Source organism: Lipophrys pholis (assembly GCF_963383615.2).
Source record: "Lipophrys pholis genome assembly, chromosome: 22".
NCBI lineage: Eukaryota > Metazoa > Chordata > Actinopteri > Blenniiformes > Blenniidae > Lipophrys > Lipophrys pholis.
The window spans coordinates 11,315,853-11,333,129 of NC_137644.1; the positions used below are offsets into that span (position 1 = coordinate 11,315,853).

Consider the following 17,277-nt stretch of genomic DNA (forward strand, 5'->3'; position numbering starts at 1 on the left):
AGGCCTTTAGAAGTGGATGGACTTTTTTTTTAAATACTGAAAACTTATTGGCACTCAAAAGCAAATGTTAGAAAAACAAATTCATACATTTTATTGGAAATAAAAAAAAAGACGTATACCATGAGAACAATTTGTAAATTACCTTAAATTATTATATGATCTGTGCAATCATCGACATTTCTCCTAAGTAGTTCCCCAAAAAACAATTACAGGTAATCAAATTACCCCACCATGGCAGAGAGTCAGTGTTTTTCACAGTATCACTTCAGCGGACTTTATTCGATTTCCGAGCGTAACCGTCCCTGGATGTGATAAAGCTGCACGTTGCGTTCCTTTAGCGCTTTGCTCCCCTCATCGCCTCCAGTGAGCTCCACTCAATATTGTTTGCCTTTCCACTGTCATAAGGTAAATAAGCAATGAATTAGTGGCAGGGCTGCTCCCAGGAACAATGCCAGATGTACAGTCCAGAGAAAATCCAATAGAGTCAAGAGTGTAATCAGTTTACCGGAGACAAGCAGGGTGAGAGAGGGGGGAGGATTCGAGGCTGAGGAGGAAGAAGGAGCAAATCTGAGACAGGCACAGTTGGGATAAGTACGTGGTCATACAGGTCCTGCTGAAATAGAAAATGTTGCGCCAGAGTCAAAAGTGAGCCGGGTGAATCAATGAGAAGAGAGCATTTGGAGAGTTTAGGAGTCAGATGCCTGTTGCTTTTTTCCCCCTCACTGCTTTCTGTCACAAACACCCCCCCACCCCTCCTCTAAAGTTTTCACAGTCCCTCCATCCCTCCATCCACACCTCCATCTCTCCATCCCTGTCATGTGTTGCCTCTGCGCGACTGAGCGTTAGCAGCCTATTACCCAGGGTCATAGTCGCAGTGGCTTCAAGGCTGACAAGTGCATCTGAAAGCACTCAGGCGATGCTGAGAACTACATTAAATTCTATTATTGCCGCATAGTCACCGCATCCCTATTCAGCTGAAGTACGGGGAGGCAAATTTACCTTGTGAGAGACAGAGTTCACCTAATAGATGTGGCTTTATATCCTTTCCTTCTTTTCAAGGGAACAAAGCCACAGTAACAAATGCAAACAGCGGGGCTGTCAGGCTGCCAGCTATTTTCCTCCAGTTCCCTGCATTGTCCAAAGGTTTTCATAAACACATATTATTGTCACCGTACGCACTGCTCTCACTCGCTGTCTCCACCCCCCACCCCCACCCCCCACCCCCCCTTCCCAATCTGTGTTTCTTTCTGAAAGCCCATTGTCAAGACATGGTCATTTCCTCCACAATACCAGAGCAAGCGGGCTCCATTTGCAGTAATGGCCTCCGTCTTTTGGAGACGTGAACGTTGAATGGGCCCCACGGTAAACATACTGTAAGACCTGAGAGTGTGTTTGAAGGTCTGCCAAGAAGCGGGGCGCTCACGGACCAACTGGAGGGTAGATTGTGAGGAGATGCACTCAGGGAGCTCGGCCGTTTGCACGAGCGACAAAACAAGAAACTTAACCAGAGAGTAACAGAGTTGGTGCAGTTTGATCGGTCGACTGGGATGATTGGAATTTGACGAATGGAGTGACTTCCATATTTATATTATGCCATTATGTACATTACACAGAAAATGGGATTATATGTGATCATACCATCTAGGGATTCACGGGAATCGTTTACACGTCACCCATCATACATCCCCAGTTGTCAACCTATTATATCATCTTTTAACTATTGCTCACTCTTCCTCTGTTTTTTTTTCTCTCCCTTGTCTCTCTTGTCTTTCTATCTCCTATTTTTTTTTCCAGGATGTCTTCCAAGCGACCAGCCTCTCCATATGGGGGGACAGATGGAGAGGTAACCATGGCAACCAGCAGACAGCGAATGGAGGATGAGGAGAGTGAGGGACTGGGCGGTGTCATCCACCTCCCCCTGTCCTCCTACTGTGGCAAGGTGTCCCCTCGCTCGCCCCCCAACCGCAACTTGGACAGCCCCCCCAACACGGTAAGGACATGCTGGCGGGTTTTCGTGTTTTGGGGCGAGGCTGGTTTGCTTCACAGGGCAAAAGCCGCTCACCCATGGGCGACAGTGACGTTGAGGGCTGATTCCAGGTTGCATCGTAGCACTGGGTCCAACGTTTTGGGGATAGTTAAGGCAACGTTGAACCTCGTGTGGAATAATGCATCGGGTTTTCACAACAAATCTTTCCATCTGAAGTTATCCAATAGTTTTTTCAATGACAATCAATTAAAAGATTAAAGTTAAGATTGTTAGATTGTCAGTGCCCATTCCTTCTTCCTGAAGTCATAACTCAAACTCGAATGTGCAGACTGACATAGTACACGTCTGTTAGCCACCTGCAGTCTCAATATTAACCTGCACTTAATTATGATGTCAAGAAAATGGCCGCGAGTTTGGTAAGAAAAGGGGAAGAAATTGATTCAGAACTTTCTCAATGATCATCATTTACATTGACAGAGTGTCAAAGTATTGCAACTTTTATACATATAATTAATGGGATTTGACGGATATAATCCCGTCTGGTCTACGTATCCCTCCTCTCCTGTATTGTTTTTACCTCGGGGGAAATAAATGCACGAGCAAACCAGATATCGTGAGGGAAAGTCACGCAATTAACGCTAAACCTACACTCATGCTGTGCACTGGTTGCCTCACTCATAATTGTAATTCATGGTAAAATTTCAGTTTTTTTTTTTTTTTTTGGTATTTTCACGTCTGTTGACGGGTGCTAGGCTGAGGCTTTTGCTTAAAGTAAGTCTCTGCAACCAATGCGCCTGGAACGTCTATTATGGTGTTGCATTTTGTTTTGTCTGAATTACATCATGGCATTTGTTACATTAAGTTTCACTGAATAAATGGAAGTAGTCGTCGGCGTCAAAAACAACCCACCCGCTGCTTTAATCACAAATCACAGCCTGAGTACATTACAAACAAAAGATGACAGAAACCAACCCAGCGAGGGCAAATTCTTCAATGCTCAGACACAGATTATGTGCACAAAGCATGTTGGGAATTTGAGTCTAGTTTAGTCTTGAGAAGTGAAAATACATGTGTATTTTTTTATGAAAGTTAGGAGGACTTTCCTCCTTCATTGGTTTTTCCCTTATCAATAAAACACGATAAATATTAATATAGAAATTTTGACAAAGAACTACAAGGAAACTACCAGATTTTAATGGTGTTCCTATAAAAGAAAGGCACTTATGGAAAGGAAATTAAGTGAGAGAAGTGAGTTCCATCTTGACACTGTAGATTCCATTGGCTTGGGCCTCATCTCTCGATCCTTTCTGGCTTTCTGCCCGTGTGTGTGTGTGTGTGTGTGTGTGTGTGTGTGTGTGTGTGTGTGTGTGTGTGTGTGTGTGTGTGTGTGTGTGTGTGTGTTTGAGAGGATCAGGGTGGAAAGTGACCCCCAGGGCTCGGACCCCAGATGAGATTATGTTCACGGTAATCCTGACCTCCAGCGTTACAATAGGGCTGCAGGCTGTAGGGGAACGTATCCTAATCTGTCTTTAATACGGCCTTTCTAAAGGAGCTGGAGAAGTGGGTAGCACCTGTGTGACAGTAACTCACAACCTTTGCTGGGAAATAGAAAATAGAAAATAAAAATTAAAAAGATATTTCATTTTGTGAATTTATTCACGAGAAATTTACTTTCTTGACCTTGTGTGTTCGTCATGCGTACATAATGCATTTTTTGGATGAAAGCGTATAAAATACTTTGAACACCTTTGCTTTTCTGGATTGTTTTTTTTTGTCTTTTTCTTTCTTTTTTTTTTGATCCGCTGAATAAAGCGAAGCCATATACAGTCTGGTTCTCAAACTCCCCTTTGACTTTGGCATGTTGTTTACTCGACTTAAGGTGACCAAATATAAAAATGCTGCACATATCTCGACAATGAGAAGACAAAGTACGGGGATGTTTGTCTGGAGATTGACAACAAACATGAAAAGAGACAGAATCCTAAAAGGGCACAAATTGACTTTCGCTTCGAGTGAAAAGCAGTTTGGCGCTGGGAGCCTGGTTCTTCTTCTTCTTCTTCCTTTTTTTATTTTTAAATGGGGAAAAAAAGGGAGTTCAAGGCTACTGTTTGGGTGCACACGTGTTTTTGCTTTTATGTGTGCGCCACCAGCCGTTGCCTTGAGCCCATTTGATGCACGGTTGCGTGACTGCAAAATGTGAGCCATTGGAGTGAGTCATTTTCTTGAGGATGAAGTGTGACATTGTGTGGTGGTGCTGAATGTATGGCTCTGTGATTGTAAGTGCCGCTTGTGTTTGAGTGTGTGTGTGTGTGTGTGTTTGTGTGTGTGTGTGTTTGTACAGTGGAATTGCATCTTCTCCGTGATTTACGTTAAATATTGGTATAGGCCAGTGCTGTATATGGACTTGCTGCAGACGTCTGTTAGTTGACATGTGTGTGAGAGCACGCAGATATATGTGCCTTTTTTAGACAACTCTGTTTTCCTGCATGTGGCTCATTTACACATTCTACACATGTGGTGTGATTTACAGTGCACGTTCGCTACACAAGTGTGATTACGTGACTGTATAGGGTAATACATGTTGCAGGTCGTTACTAATTTTGAAAACAAAACCTTGATCATTCACCCCGGAAGAGACGAGGATTGACATCTTAGCTTGTCTCTCGTGTTCCCTCTCCAGCCTGTGATCGGCTACACGTCCCTGATACACACTACGTCATGTTCCCCTGTCCCGGGCCCTCACCTTGACACACACCTTGTCACAGTGGATTGCGATAACAACCGTCGACCTTTCCCCCCCAGTGCTGACAATAAACGCCCGCATGCTGTAAAACAATGAAACAGTGCTTAAGAGCCGTAATGGAGAGCTAATTCTGTAATTAGCCGAGTGATTAGCCCCGAGGCCCCTCCCACGGTGGACCCTGCGTGTGTGGCAGGTGCCAGCTGTAAAACCAAAGTCCTGGGACCGGGGAGGGAACGCACAGTCACATGCAGCCCGGCATGCGGAGACGCACATACACCCACTTTATGCACCCTGTGTGTTTTTATCTTTGAGGACAGTGATTAGATTACTTCAGTTGTAGACTATACAAACGGTTCAAAAAACAAACAACAAAAAAACAAAAAAACATTACAAACACAAGTTTGTGCTCAATCTGTGTGATCACTGTCCTTAAATTGTCAAACCACCTGCTTGCCTGCCTCTGGACACAGGAAGTGAGACAGTGTGTGTGTGTGTGTGTGTGTGTGTGTGTGTGTGTGTGTGTGTGTGTGTGTGTGTGTGTGTGTGTGTGTGTGTGTGTGTGTGTGTGTGTGTGTGTGTGTGTGGGTAAGATACATGTGTTGTTAGAGCGATGTGCGTATTATTATAATAGCTGGTGTGGATTTATGTATATGTGTGTCTGGGGACTTATCTGCCCGCTTGTCGTGTTGTAAGACGTGTATAATTTATTTATTTATTTCTTACCGGAGGGGAGGGGGGGGGGTTAACAGTGCCAATCCCTTCACTGTCACACTGTCAGTGAGGATGTGTGGATGGGGAGCAAAAGGGAAGCAGGGAGGGAGGGGAACATTTACAACAAGGTGGGAGTGTCGTCAGTGGGGCTCTCCCTCTCTCTCTCTCGGGGCAGTTGTTGTAAAGTGATAGGGGGGGGAAGTAAATGGCTTGTCGGCGACTGGTTGACTTGGAAGTGAGGCAGCAGGGGACGGCGAGAGGAGAAGGGAGGGGGGGCAAGATTACAGCTTTATCTTGTCATAGTAAATTAACACGGTGGCGGAGACGCACTCAGCCACACACTGACCTCTTCATTCCGCCTGCCTCGCCTGCCTGTTCAGCTTTGGCTCGGACGCCTCACTTTACCTGCTCGCTGCAGCTGCACCACCGCACACGCGGGGGGGGAAAAAAAAGAAAAAAAAGAAAAGAAGGCATATTTTAAAAGCCTGAAAAGTGTCAGATTATTCACTTTTTGAAAAAAGAAAAAAAAAGGGGGGGTTTGCGCGCACGCACGCACGCACACACACACACACACACACACCGTCCATGGACAAGAATAGTGGCCTCCATAAATGGCTCGCAAATGAATGTAGTTTAAAAAGTATTTGGAATGTGAAGTTTTTGCGCCGCGTTGGAAGGATTTTAGAAGCAGTTCAGCGAGGTCAACCAATCAACGCCCGTGAATTTAAAACCAGAAGCTAAACCCGATCGAGCTAAAGGGATGTAAAAACGGGACACTTCGAAATGGTTTTCTTCTATATGTATTTTCTTTTTGTATTTTTTTTTTTTTTCTTTTAAGATGCTTTAATGTTTATGTTTGCAGGACCTTACAAAAAAATGTTTTCACATCAGGCAGAGGCAAGCATCTTCTCTCATAAACGTGTTAATGGACAAACGCTAATTATTTCATTAACAGGCGAGATGTGCGCTTACACGATAGAAAACTATAAAGATATTTCATCAAGCATTATTTCTTATTCATTTCTCCTCCAAGAGCCGTCTCCTTCCCTTTTTTTTTTTTTTTTTTTTTTTGCAATTTGTATGTGTGATTGTGAGTGTGTGTGTGTGTGTGTGTGTGTGTGTGTGTGTGTGTGTGTGTGTGTGTGTGTGTGTGTGTGTGTGTGTGTGTGTTCATGTGAATTTGACAGATTTAACACAGTCATTGAGCAGTCTTGAGACACAGTGGTCACACTTAATTTCTCATGCCAGTGATGCACTAATGAATCAACACACGCTTGCCTGTCAACAGTGAGGGGTCGTGGTAAAATACACTGCCATACATTTAAGCCAAACTGCTATTTAAAATACAGAAAATACAGCTGCATGTTTTTAGATAAGGAGAGGGCAAGTGTGTAATTCCTGGACAATAACTTGAACACACAATTCAATTCAGGACATTCAAATTTGCCAAGTAATTCAATGGTGGGTTTTAAAAAAAACCCACTTAAATAATTCTCAAGTTTGTTTTTTTTTCCCCCCCCGCCTAAAATAGGGGTCAATTGTATAGTTCAGCCGTATATGTTTCAACACACGCAAAATAGTAATGTGTGTGTTGGTGTGCTTTCCATGCTTGTCCCAGCCGGAGGGACCCCCAAGTCAAAACTGACAGTGTCTGTGTTTAGCCATGGCATGTAAAGGGATTTGCCGCATGCCCGTGTGTGTGTGTGTGTACGGGTGCGTTTGGCAAGTGCATCGGCGGTGCTGCTAAGTGCGTGTCGTGGAGATTGGCAGCTCTGGCGCGGAGCTGAGTCTCACCAACCCTGCAGGAGCGATCAGTGACATTCCCGTGGTGTATGTGTTTTTTGCCCGTATGTATTTTAGTTGAGCAGCTGTTTCCAGCTCTTCCTACTGCCACATTGTCCATGCCTTGATCCACGACGACGCGCCAAGCATCAAATATTGTTTTTCACACATACACCTTGCACAGCCCGAGACATGTCAGGCTATGGCACGGAGAGAGGGAGAGAGGAAGGTAGAGTGAGAGACTTTCTTCTGTCGGGCAACAGAGAAGGAGGAAGGGAAGAACACGGAGGAATAAAAAAAAAAAAAGAAGAGAGAGAGAGAGAGAGAGAGAGAGAGAGAGAGAGAGAACATGAACAGCGGCATCTGTGCTGGCTGTAGGAAAAAAATAGCATTTGGCAAGAGTTAAGTGTTTTTAAACCAACCCCCCCTCACAGATGAGCTTAAGAAGACAAAAGTTGTTTAATTCGGTTCCATTGCAGAGGCAGTAAAAGGATAAAGAGAGTGAGGCGCAATTTTTACTTTGTTCCAGTCATTTGGAAGAGAATTGACATCTGCAAACTAAAGGCAGAACCGCCCACACTGCCAGCCTGCCACATCCAGTGCATATAAATACATATATGCAGACACTCACACATTTACACGCACACACACACACACACACACACACATGCACACCTACAGGCTATGTGCACTCTCAGTGTCACACATATAGGCACAGAAATGGCTAAAAAAAAAAAAAAAAAAAGGGCCCTGCTCACACACATGAGAGGAGGGCATGAACATTTACAGTAACCAGGATTTCTGTTTGTACTCATGAATAAATGCATGTTGATGAGAAAAGTTTTGCAACCTGTGATACCCAGGGAGGAGAGGAAGACGTTTGGGTGAGTGAGACCCACGCTTGACAAAGACCCTGTCTCGTCTTTTTTTTTCAAATTTCTGGATCCATCTGTGTTGGACTTTGCAGATCGCCAGCAAGGCGCGTGGATTATAAGCCGGGATGGAAGGTTGATTTGAAGGAAACATAAGCCATGTTAAGTTGCCTTCGGGATAAGGGCTGTCTGTCTGACTCCATATAAATAATGTCACAGGCCCTAATGTACCAGGTCTTTGAAGCAGCCACGGCTCCCCGCTAATTCCCTTTGATTGGGAAATGACCTTCATTGTTGGACGCAGCAAGATGACATCTCCCTGGCAGCTTTCTTGACAGAGCAAAGGGATCCGACAACCCCTCGCCACCCGCCCTCCCCATCACCAAACTCCACCCCCCCAACCCCCACCCCCCTTGCCTCCCCACCTCTCTCCATCTCCCTCCCGTATTCTTGTTCTGTTTGTTTTGTTTGCGCGACATCTTTCTCGAAAGAAAGAGTGCGGCTGTTTTAAGTAGGCGCTGGATTAGATAAATGGGATGTGACAGGTGTGACCGCTGCCTTCAAGACGCCCGCTTTCCTTCGCACTCGCTCTTTCTATCTCTCTGTCAACTCGCTCCCTCTCATTTCCTCTAATAACATCGCTTCCCTCTCTTTCTTGTTCTTTTTTCGGGGTGGGGGGGTGGGGGTTGCACTTTCTTTCCTTCTTTCTTTATTTTGACTTACACGCTTACACTCATTTTTGCTCTTTCTCTCTCTCTCTCCATCTCGTCACATTTGCATGCCATGCCGGTGCTGATGCAACTCATAATCACAGATCCACTCATTTCAAGTCTCGAATTCCCTTAATGTGAAGAACAGGAGAGGGTGGAGGAAGGAAAAAAAAAGAAAGAAACGAGAACGACACACAGAGAGGCACAACAGCCACTTGGTCAGGTGGCTGAGGAGAAGAGTAAAAGTCTTTTAGGGGCTTTGAGATCACAAGATGCTTTCCGAGCACAGATCAGCCCAGCAGAGCCCTCAGCCACACTTTTAGCAGTCTCGACAGCGGCCGGCTGAAGCCTCGTCTCCACATCGTATACATACAACAGCTCCAGCCTTATCAGTGCTGTCACAATCTGTCCCTCTGTTACAATGCATGTGCAAGAATGCCAAGGAGAGAATTAGTGAATTATTGAGCGCGCTGACTTATTCAGAGTGTGGAAACGCGCCGAGCCGGAGCGAGAGAGAGTCAGTGAAGTGTCAAAAATGCCAAGTGATAATGGTCGGCTGTACCTCTCTCACAGTGTTTGGCCACTGACAATGAAGAGCTTTATCAATACTGAAAACATCTGCCTGGCTTTATCTTTTCTAATAGATTACAGAGGAATTACACGAGACTTTGTTTTGAGGAGTTTCTTGTTTTTTTTCTTCTTCCTCCTATAGAAAAATTAAGAATATTATCTGTAGCGATCTGTGTCTGGATGACCTCATTGTGGACTGTGATCTCAGTCTTAAATTCCACTTCCACCAGCAGCCTGCGAGTTAATAATTAGAAAACCATCTCCGCCTTAATGCTCCATAATGTCATTAATATAGCTATAATGCACTGCTGTCTCTCTGCCTCCGCCCCCCCCCGTGTCTCACACTAACCCACACTTAGACAAACAGAGTTACTGTACATGTGTGCCGCTGTCCCAGGTGGCATGCCCCATACTGTGGTGAGATTAGCCAAAGATTAACCCCGCGGACCGTTGACCCTCCTGTCTGCAAAGAGCTGAGCTGACAGACTGCTCGGGCTGATTGACTGACTGACTCATTTCATTCTGTAATTAAGCGACGTGGCGGCGGCGAGCGCCTCGGCGCACCTGAGCGAGAGTTCAAGCGGGAGCGGCCTGCACTTGCCGGTGCGGGTCTTTCCGTTTAGAGCATTACATACGGGACGGGCGCTCGTTACCAGGCGCGTTTGTGGCAAAGAGATCATGTCTGTGCGTTCCCTCCAGCAGGTAACGGCGTTCTCCCTCTCAGTGTCACTGTTAATTGGGCTGAGCCCGTATTAAGTCCATAATGCCGGCTGAAGAAACAAACACAGGTTTTATTGGGTTGAGGATCAAGATGCTAAAAGTTGCTCACCTTTCAGCGGATGTCGTGAAGTCCGTCGCTACATTTCAGGTTTTCTCATTTCTTTTAACGGCTGAATAATCAACTGCAAGGATTTATTATTTTTGGGGGCGTAATTTGTGTCTCGGGGTTAATTTTACAATGTTAAATAGGTAGCGTAAGTAAAACATATGAGGTGACACGGTCAGTCAGATGAAGAGCCTGGTGTCAAATTACAAAAACTAGATGATGGGATGAGAGAAGTGGACATGTGGGCCGCAGTATTAAATAAATAGGAGTTTCGTTCGGCTTTGAATGATGAAAGCCACTTGAGTTTTACATAGCGTGCAGTTTCTGGCCAAAACTCTACACCTGTTCATATATCCATGTGAAGTAACAATAATCAAACAGAACCTAAAGACTGTGATGAGTGAAGAACGACGCTATTCACCCCCAAAAACCACTTGAATGTTACCATGTCAGCAAATCTTACATTTCTCCAATAAATTATCTTTTTTTTTTTTTTTTTAATACTCTAAAGGTCATTAAACTGAACATGTTACAGCCTGTACACTTTAGACACCCGACAGCAGGATAATTATTCGTTATGACAGCTTGGCAGGGAGCTTTACAGGGCTGTATACGTTATATATCTTTTTTCTGTCATGCTGATTGTTGTTTTGTCTGTCATGAATTTATTTTTCTTTTTTACCCCTTTTAGTCTTTTCGCAAGTTTATGGAAATGACTTGACATAGCTCCAGAGCTTTGTGTTCTGAAAAGGGCTGATTTTTTTATTATTTTTTTTTTATGATTTCTATGCGTTTGATGGAGTTGCCTCCTCAGCATTAATTGTCATGAATCTTAAGACAAAAGTAAAAGCCGCTCTGAAACTTTAGGCCTGGGATGTGGCACTGTAGAGTTGGACGTCACTCAAAGGGAGCCATCGAAGGCTTTGTAATGAAGAGTTAGCGTGACACTTAAGAGTGTGCGGAGTCTTTTACTGTTGTTTCATGTGCGCGTTCTGTCAAGTACCTCCAAGTCAGTGGAATGCAGATTCCAGAGGATGCGAGAGAGAAAGAAGAGAAAGTATGCCCTAACTTGAGATAACTGGCCGGGGATGAAAGTTGTTGCATTGGACTATAAGAAGGAGAGATGGCGAGAATGAAGCGACAAGAGTAAGAACAAAGGATTTAAATAATGAGTGGGGCTTTTGCCAGATTCTTCTCACTCTCCTCTAAATATTCTTTTGCAGTTTGTTTATCAATGCTTTTCTGTTGAGGTGATTTTTTTTTTTTCAAAACTCATCTATTTCCCCCCCTTTCTACCTCTTTTATCCCTTTTCCAGGAGCTGGACGGCACTAAGGGGAGCTCACTGAGCCCTTACCCTCAGCACAATGCTACCTCACCAGGCAAAGAGGAAGGCGGAGGAGGGGGGCGGCCCTGCAGCGACGGGGGCTCAACCACGGGCGCCCTGGGCACCCCCGAGAGGCGCAAGGGCAGCCTGGCAGACGTCGTGGACACACTGAAGCAGCGCAAGATGGAGGAGCTGATCAAAAACGAGCCAGAAGGTCAGTGATGAAAGGGGACACTTGTGCAGCCAGATGTGTGATCTGCAAACCTCTCCCCGTCTCCCTGGCCCCGTGCCGCTTTTCTTATTCCACTCTGCCGTCCTTTCACCACTCTTCTGTCCTCCTGCCTGTTTTTTTTTGTTTTGTTTTTTTTTTCTCTCCGTTCCTCTCTCAGTCTGTCCCTCTGCTGTGATCCCACACACATTCGGATGAGAGGCGAGCATTTGTTTTTTGTTTTTTTTCCAGCATTACAGACAGACAGCATCAGCTGCTTGGGCCTGTTGGACACAGCGCATTACATATTTATCACAACCTGACAAACGAGACGTGTGCGTTTGCATGTAGCGTGTATTTGAGTGCGCGTGAAGGCGGAACACGACTGGGTTTTATTAACAGCCGCACAAATGTTTCCAGGAACGCTCGCAATTAAACGCCATTTATCTGAATACTCACTGCGAAATAACGCCCCTTTCCATCCTGTTCTAAGACCTTCTGGATAATGCACCGTGAGCCCGCAGACGACGAACTCGCACAATGTTGAGGAAACCAGACCAGACTGTTGCCCATGGCCCACATAGCTTAGCCCGATTAGCCCCCACATTTCATTCTCAAATTCAGCCTTGGGCGAGCAGTTGGGAGTCAGGAAAAGAGATAAAATTAGCCCTTGGCTACTGTTAATTTCCACTGGGCAGATAAATGGGGGCTTAAGTCGCTATGAAATGCATGTAATAGTGATAATGTGACACGGATATCACCAACAGGTGTCCATCTCCTTTGGGAAGATGGGATAGTATAAATAACACTCGCTTTATCGGTGGGAATAGCTTTTGTCTGCTTCTCAGTGATGTTGATATAAAAAAAAAAGTTCAGCACTGCTTGGGATCTACTGATTTGCTCCAGGACAGCTGAGCCAGGCAGATTAACCCATTAACCACTGGAGTGATGTTTGCCTGTCTCACATTAAAGTCAAATGCCAGAGGAGAGTGTTTCACACGATACCATTGATTTGAATGATGAAAAGCATTCAGATTTGAAATAACATATACCATATACCTGAAAGGAGCAAGTAAGCAAATATAAACACTCGTCTTCAAAAAAAGAAGTGTGGATGGATCTTCATAAGTCTATACCTTTAGGCTCAGACTAAACTGTATGTGGTATTCCTTTAAAAGTCCCCAGCGAGCCAAACTGTGATCCTCAATAGACCCAAAGAATATATTGAAAACACATTTTCATTATTAAGAAACTCCTTTCTTCTCTTATTCTTCGCCTAATTATTATGCATTTCTTAAACACTGTGTCTTGCACTGAACATTTTCTGCTACATCGACAGCTTTCCTGCTAACTTTCACCATTGGTGCCAGCGCTCACTGCTGCCAAAACCTTCCCTTTCACAGTAAAACAAGACCCTAGCCAACCGACCGAAGGTTAGATGTACCCTTAAGGGGACCTGATCCAACTTTGGTCGAAGGTCAAGTCTCAGTTTCTCACAACCAAGCGGGCCTGTGAAAATCTTCTAAAGCAGCCGCTTTATGAAAACGCCTGGAAACACGTCAACACGATAACTGTTGCTTCTAAGTGTTCGGCTGCTGCGCACAAAGCCTCATATTCAAACATACCTGAACACGCAGCCCAAACGACACCGTGCCCAGAAAGGTGAAAGAACAGCCCAGCAGTGCAAGGCACTGTGAGTTTGCTTTTAACTATAAGTGTGTTGTCTGCGTTTGTGTTTCCCCCCCTCCCCAGTACATCAACAGTCTTTCATTTCAAGCTGCGATGTGCTAACCTTATTTTCCAGGCTTTTCTGTGAGGTTTTCAAAGCGGCCGAGGCTGCCGGTCAGCTCTCACCGTCTGCTTGTTTTTATTCCAGTCGATAGAGAGGCCTGTTGTGGCACATTTTTACCAAAAAAGAAAGGAAAAAAAAAAAAAAAGCTGGGCTGTTTGTCGAACTGAGCTGTAATTGAGGTGTGTTTTGGGTTGTTCGCTGCTTCACTGGACCCCATGAACTGGCTGCACAGGAAAAAAAGCAACAATAATGGATCTTTATGAGTCAGCTAGTGCAGAGTGAGCGAGTGAGAGAGACAGAGAGAGCGAGAGAGAGAGAGAGAGAGAGAGAGAGAATACAGAAGGTGAAGGAAAGGAAAGTGAAGTGAAGGAGAGAAAGAGTAGTGTCTTCGCAGACCCCATTAGCACAGTGCCACAGTGGTGCAGCATCCAAACCAACCCGGAGCATTATCTGCCCTACGTTTAAATGAAACGCAGTGAACAAAAGGCCCCAGCGCCTCCAGACCCAGCGCGCACACACACACACACACACACACACACACACACACACACACACACACACACACACACACACACACACACACACACACACACACACACACACACACACACACACACATACACACACACACACAAACCCAGGCCAAGCCAAAGAGAAAGGAAGAAAGAAAAGAGAGTATAAGAAGAAAAGGGAAGCTGAGAAAAGATGAAGAGAGGCAGAGGGAAATGGAGAGGGGGGGGGGGGGGGGGGGGGGGGGGGGGGGGGAACGATGAGGGGGCAGTATTGAACGCGAGATAGAAATCCCTTTTCTGTGCCCGGCTAGCTATTGTTTGGCTGTGTGGCTCACAAAGGCCATTAGCAGCAAACAGCAGGTTGGGATGAAAATTTAATGAAGGCTTTAATCATTATGAAAGGCCGGGAATATTACGCTCTCTCTGTCTCCCTCTCTCTCTTACACACACAAGCTTGTGCGCTGCTTCCAGCTGGATCAATGATACACACACACACACACACACACACACACACACACACACACACACACACACACAACACACGCATTGTGGAGGAACATTAACACCAGGAGGGATGCGAACAAGGGGCCAAAGACACGAAATGGGTCAGAAAACGATAAACATCTCGAAAGAGAAAGAGGGGGCGACTTCTGGAAGGCAGGCCGTGAGCGAGGCATCACACACGCATAGGCGGTCACACACACTGAGTACGCCTTAAGTTTGAAAGATTTAGTTTCGTCTCTGTGGCTACTGTTGTTTCTACTTAGACTAGATGAATGGAGCGTGGTATACTAGGTCAGTGTTTGTATGTGCGTGCCGTTAAAGCCTCTGGGAGCAAGTATGCTTGTGTATGTGTATTTGCATATGTATTTGTGACAGACTGTGTGCGCGCGTGTTAGAGGTAGAATTGCATTTGGTTTAAGGTGTATGTGTGTGAATTTGTGTGCGTGCGTGTGTGTTGGCCTCTAATAAATGACTAGCCTTGCTGTCCCCCATGGCCTGGTCCAACCGTGCTCCAGCGCTCTCCTGCTCTCTCCATTCATCTCCTGTCTCACTCCGCCGGCCACCTGCTACCCGGGAGATACACACTCACTCTCAGACAAACACCGGTGCATATATATGTGAACCCACACACACACATACACGCACAGCATTAGTTACTGTCTTTAATAAATTCTTCAGGAGCGACAGGGAGGAGATAAGAATGCCATGACACCGCCGGCGTGGCTTGTTTCCGGCATGTGCAGGGGTTGAGGCAAGAGGCCGCCGGGCGAACGGCTCGTGCTGGAGTGCGTGTGTGTGTCATTAGGTGGGAATAATGAGAGCAGAGTGCAGGGCGTCGCGGGAGGCGCGGGGTCGAGAGGAGAGCCGGCACTGAAACCCAGGAGAGACGGCACCACACACACACACACACCTACACACACACACACACACACACACACACACCTGCACAGGCAAACAGACGCTTGTGCGTGCGCACACACACACCTGGGCAGTTCCCTTGGAGGAGCCATTTAACCCCTTGTGACCTCTAAACCACAGAGCAAGGCCCAGTGATAATCTGTTATCACAGCTGTGGGAAGAGACCTGAGGACGGATGGACGGATGGATAGATAGATAGATAGATAGATAGATAGATAGATAGATAGATAGATAGATAGATAGATAGATAGATAGATAGATAGATAGATAGATAGATAGATAGATAGATAGATAGATAGATAGATAGATAGATAGATAGATAAATAGATAGATAGATAGATAGAGCGACCAATAAAGAGGAAAAATGAAAGGCATTAAAAAGAGGCGAAACATCACTAAATGGGGCACAGATGTTCCTCTTGTCCCCTGGAGTGGTGCATCCCCTGCCCTGGACTTTCACCAGACACTCAGCCTCATTCCTCCTCTTCTCCCTCCGTCTCCTCTCCTCTCTTCGTCTCGCTACATGGCAGCTTTGACTGTAAGTGGCTCGCACATTAAGTGCCAGCTGAGCTCCATCGCTGGACCCTTCTGTTGACCCTCTGCTACCCAGTTCCAGCTACCCGTCACCGGGGCTCTGCGGCCGCTGGGACATTTGATGTTTTCTTCTTTTTAGTTTAGCCTCAGCTGTAACCAGGGATAAACAAAGGGTTCTTGCCTACCATCGTGTTTGAATGTGCCTTTGGTTCGTGTTTTTAACCGGATAAACCCAGGCGAATGTTAATGCGCTGTCTTCCATGCATGTTTGACAGCGGCTTTAAAGTTTTCAGATGCTGCAAATCTCTTTGTCCAACAAGGCAAAGATGAAAAATAACCAGTCAAATTCAAAACCTCCACATCAGAACTACTCATACCGGCAGCGATGTGGATTTGCAACAAATGTTCAGTCAGAGGTTTGAATAGATTTGCACCAGCTCTCCTCCGACGGGGTGTTCTGCCGCCTCGTGCAGGAGCCGAGGGTTTAGCACAGCAGAACGTGGCATAACACCAGATGTCTGTGGGACAGTTGGAGACCCTTCTGGGGATGCTGGTGCCACATCTGAGGAGGCAGAAACACAATTGTTTCAACAGGTCCGCCATTGTTGTTGTGACAGGATGTCAGTTCCGCGCTGCTTCATCGATTGTTGCATGAATTTGCAGCTCAGAATAATCAGCAATGTTTTTAAAGGAATGACACTTTTTTTTTTCTACATTCTTCTTACTTGCTACAAAAAAAATTAAAAATACATAATGTAAATTCTTTAAATATTTTTATAAATCCAAATTTGACTTTTCACGAGCTGAGTCCAAACTTTGCTTTGCGTATAAACACCAGAAAAAAATTTGTATTCATCCAGCATCTGTTATATCCTAATTGAGCTAATTCAGTTTCTTGCACACTAAATCAAAAGTCCAAAGGAAAATCTCCACAAAATGATTGCTATTGCTGAGAATGACACCACAAGCAATAACTCTGCACTGAGCTTGATTGTGAGTCCTTGGTTCACAATGTCAGGGTCAACAAATGTCAGTGTTCTTGTTTCACAGCGCCGAGGTGCAGCTTCGGGGTCAGACCTCTTGACACTATACTTTATAGCCTAGATTTGGACACACGTGCAGCGCAACAAGGGACACACTCGCGCACGCACGATCACAGACACATGCACAGACTGCGAGCAAGTTTATGGCCATGGCCGGCAACCTTCAGGTCAGTCAAAATGGTGTTTTACGGCCGATCGTAGCCGCTGCTCCGAGGCGCCGGTTTCCATACGGAAAATGCC

At 45.5% G+C, this 17,277-nt stretch overlaps 1 protein-coding gene across 23 annotated transcripts in view; it reads left to right on the forward strand.

The window, feature by feature from the left end:
• The window catches only part of sox5 (SRY-box transcription factor 5), a 259,914-nt gene that overhangs the window by 172,733 nt on the left and 69,904 nt on the right, over positions 1–17,277 (forward strand). For all 23 annotated transcript variants that reach the window (XM_080491527.1, XM_080491534.1, XM_080491539.1 and 20 more), the window contains 2 exons: positions 1,795–1,990; positions 11,518–11,740. In XM_080491527.1, coding sequence (XP_080347653.1) covers positions 1,796–1,990; positions 11,518–11,740 — 418 coding nt within the window. In that variant the 5' untranslated portion in view covers position 1,795. The remainder of the gene's footprint in view (positions 1–1,794; positions 1,991–11,517; positions 11,741–17,277) is intronic.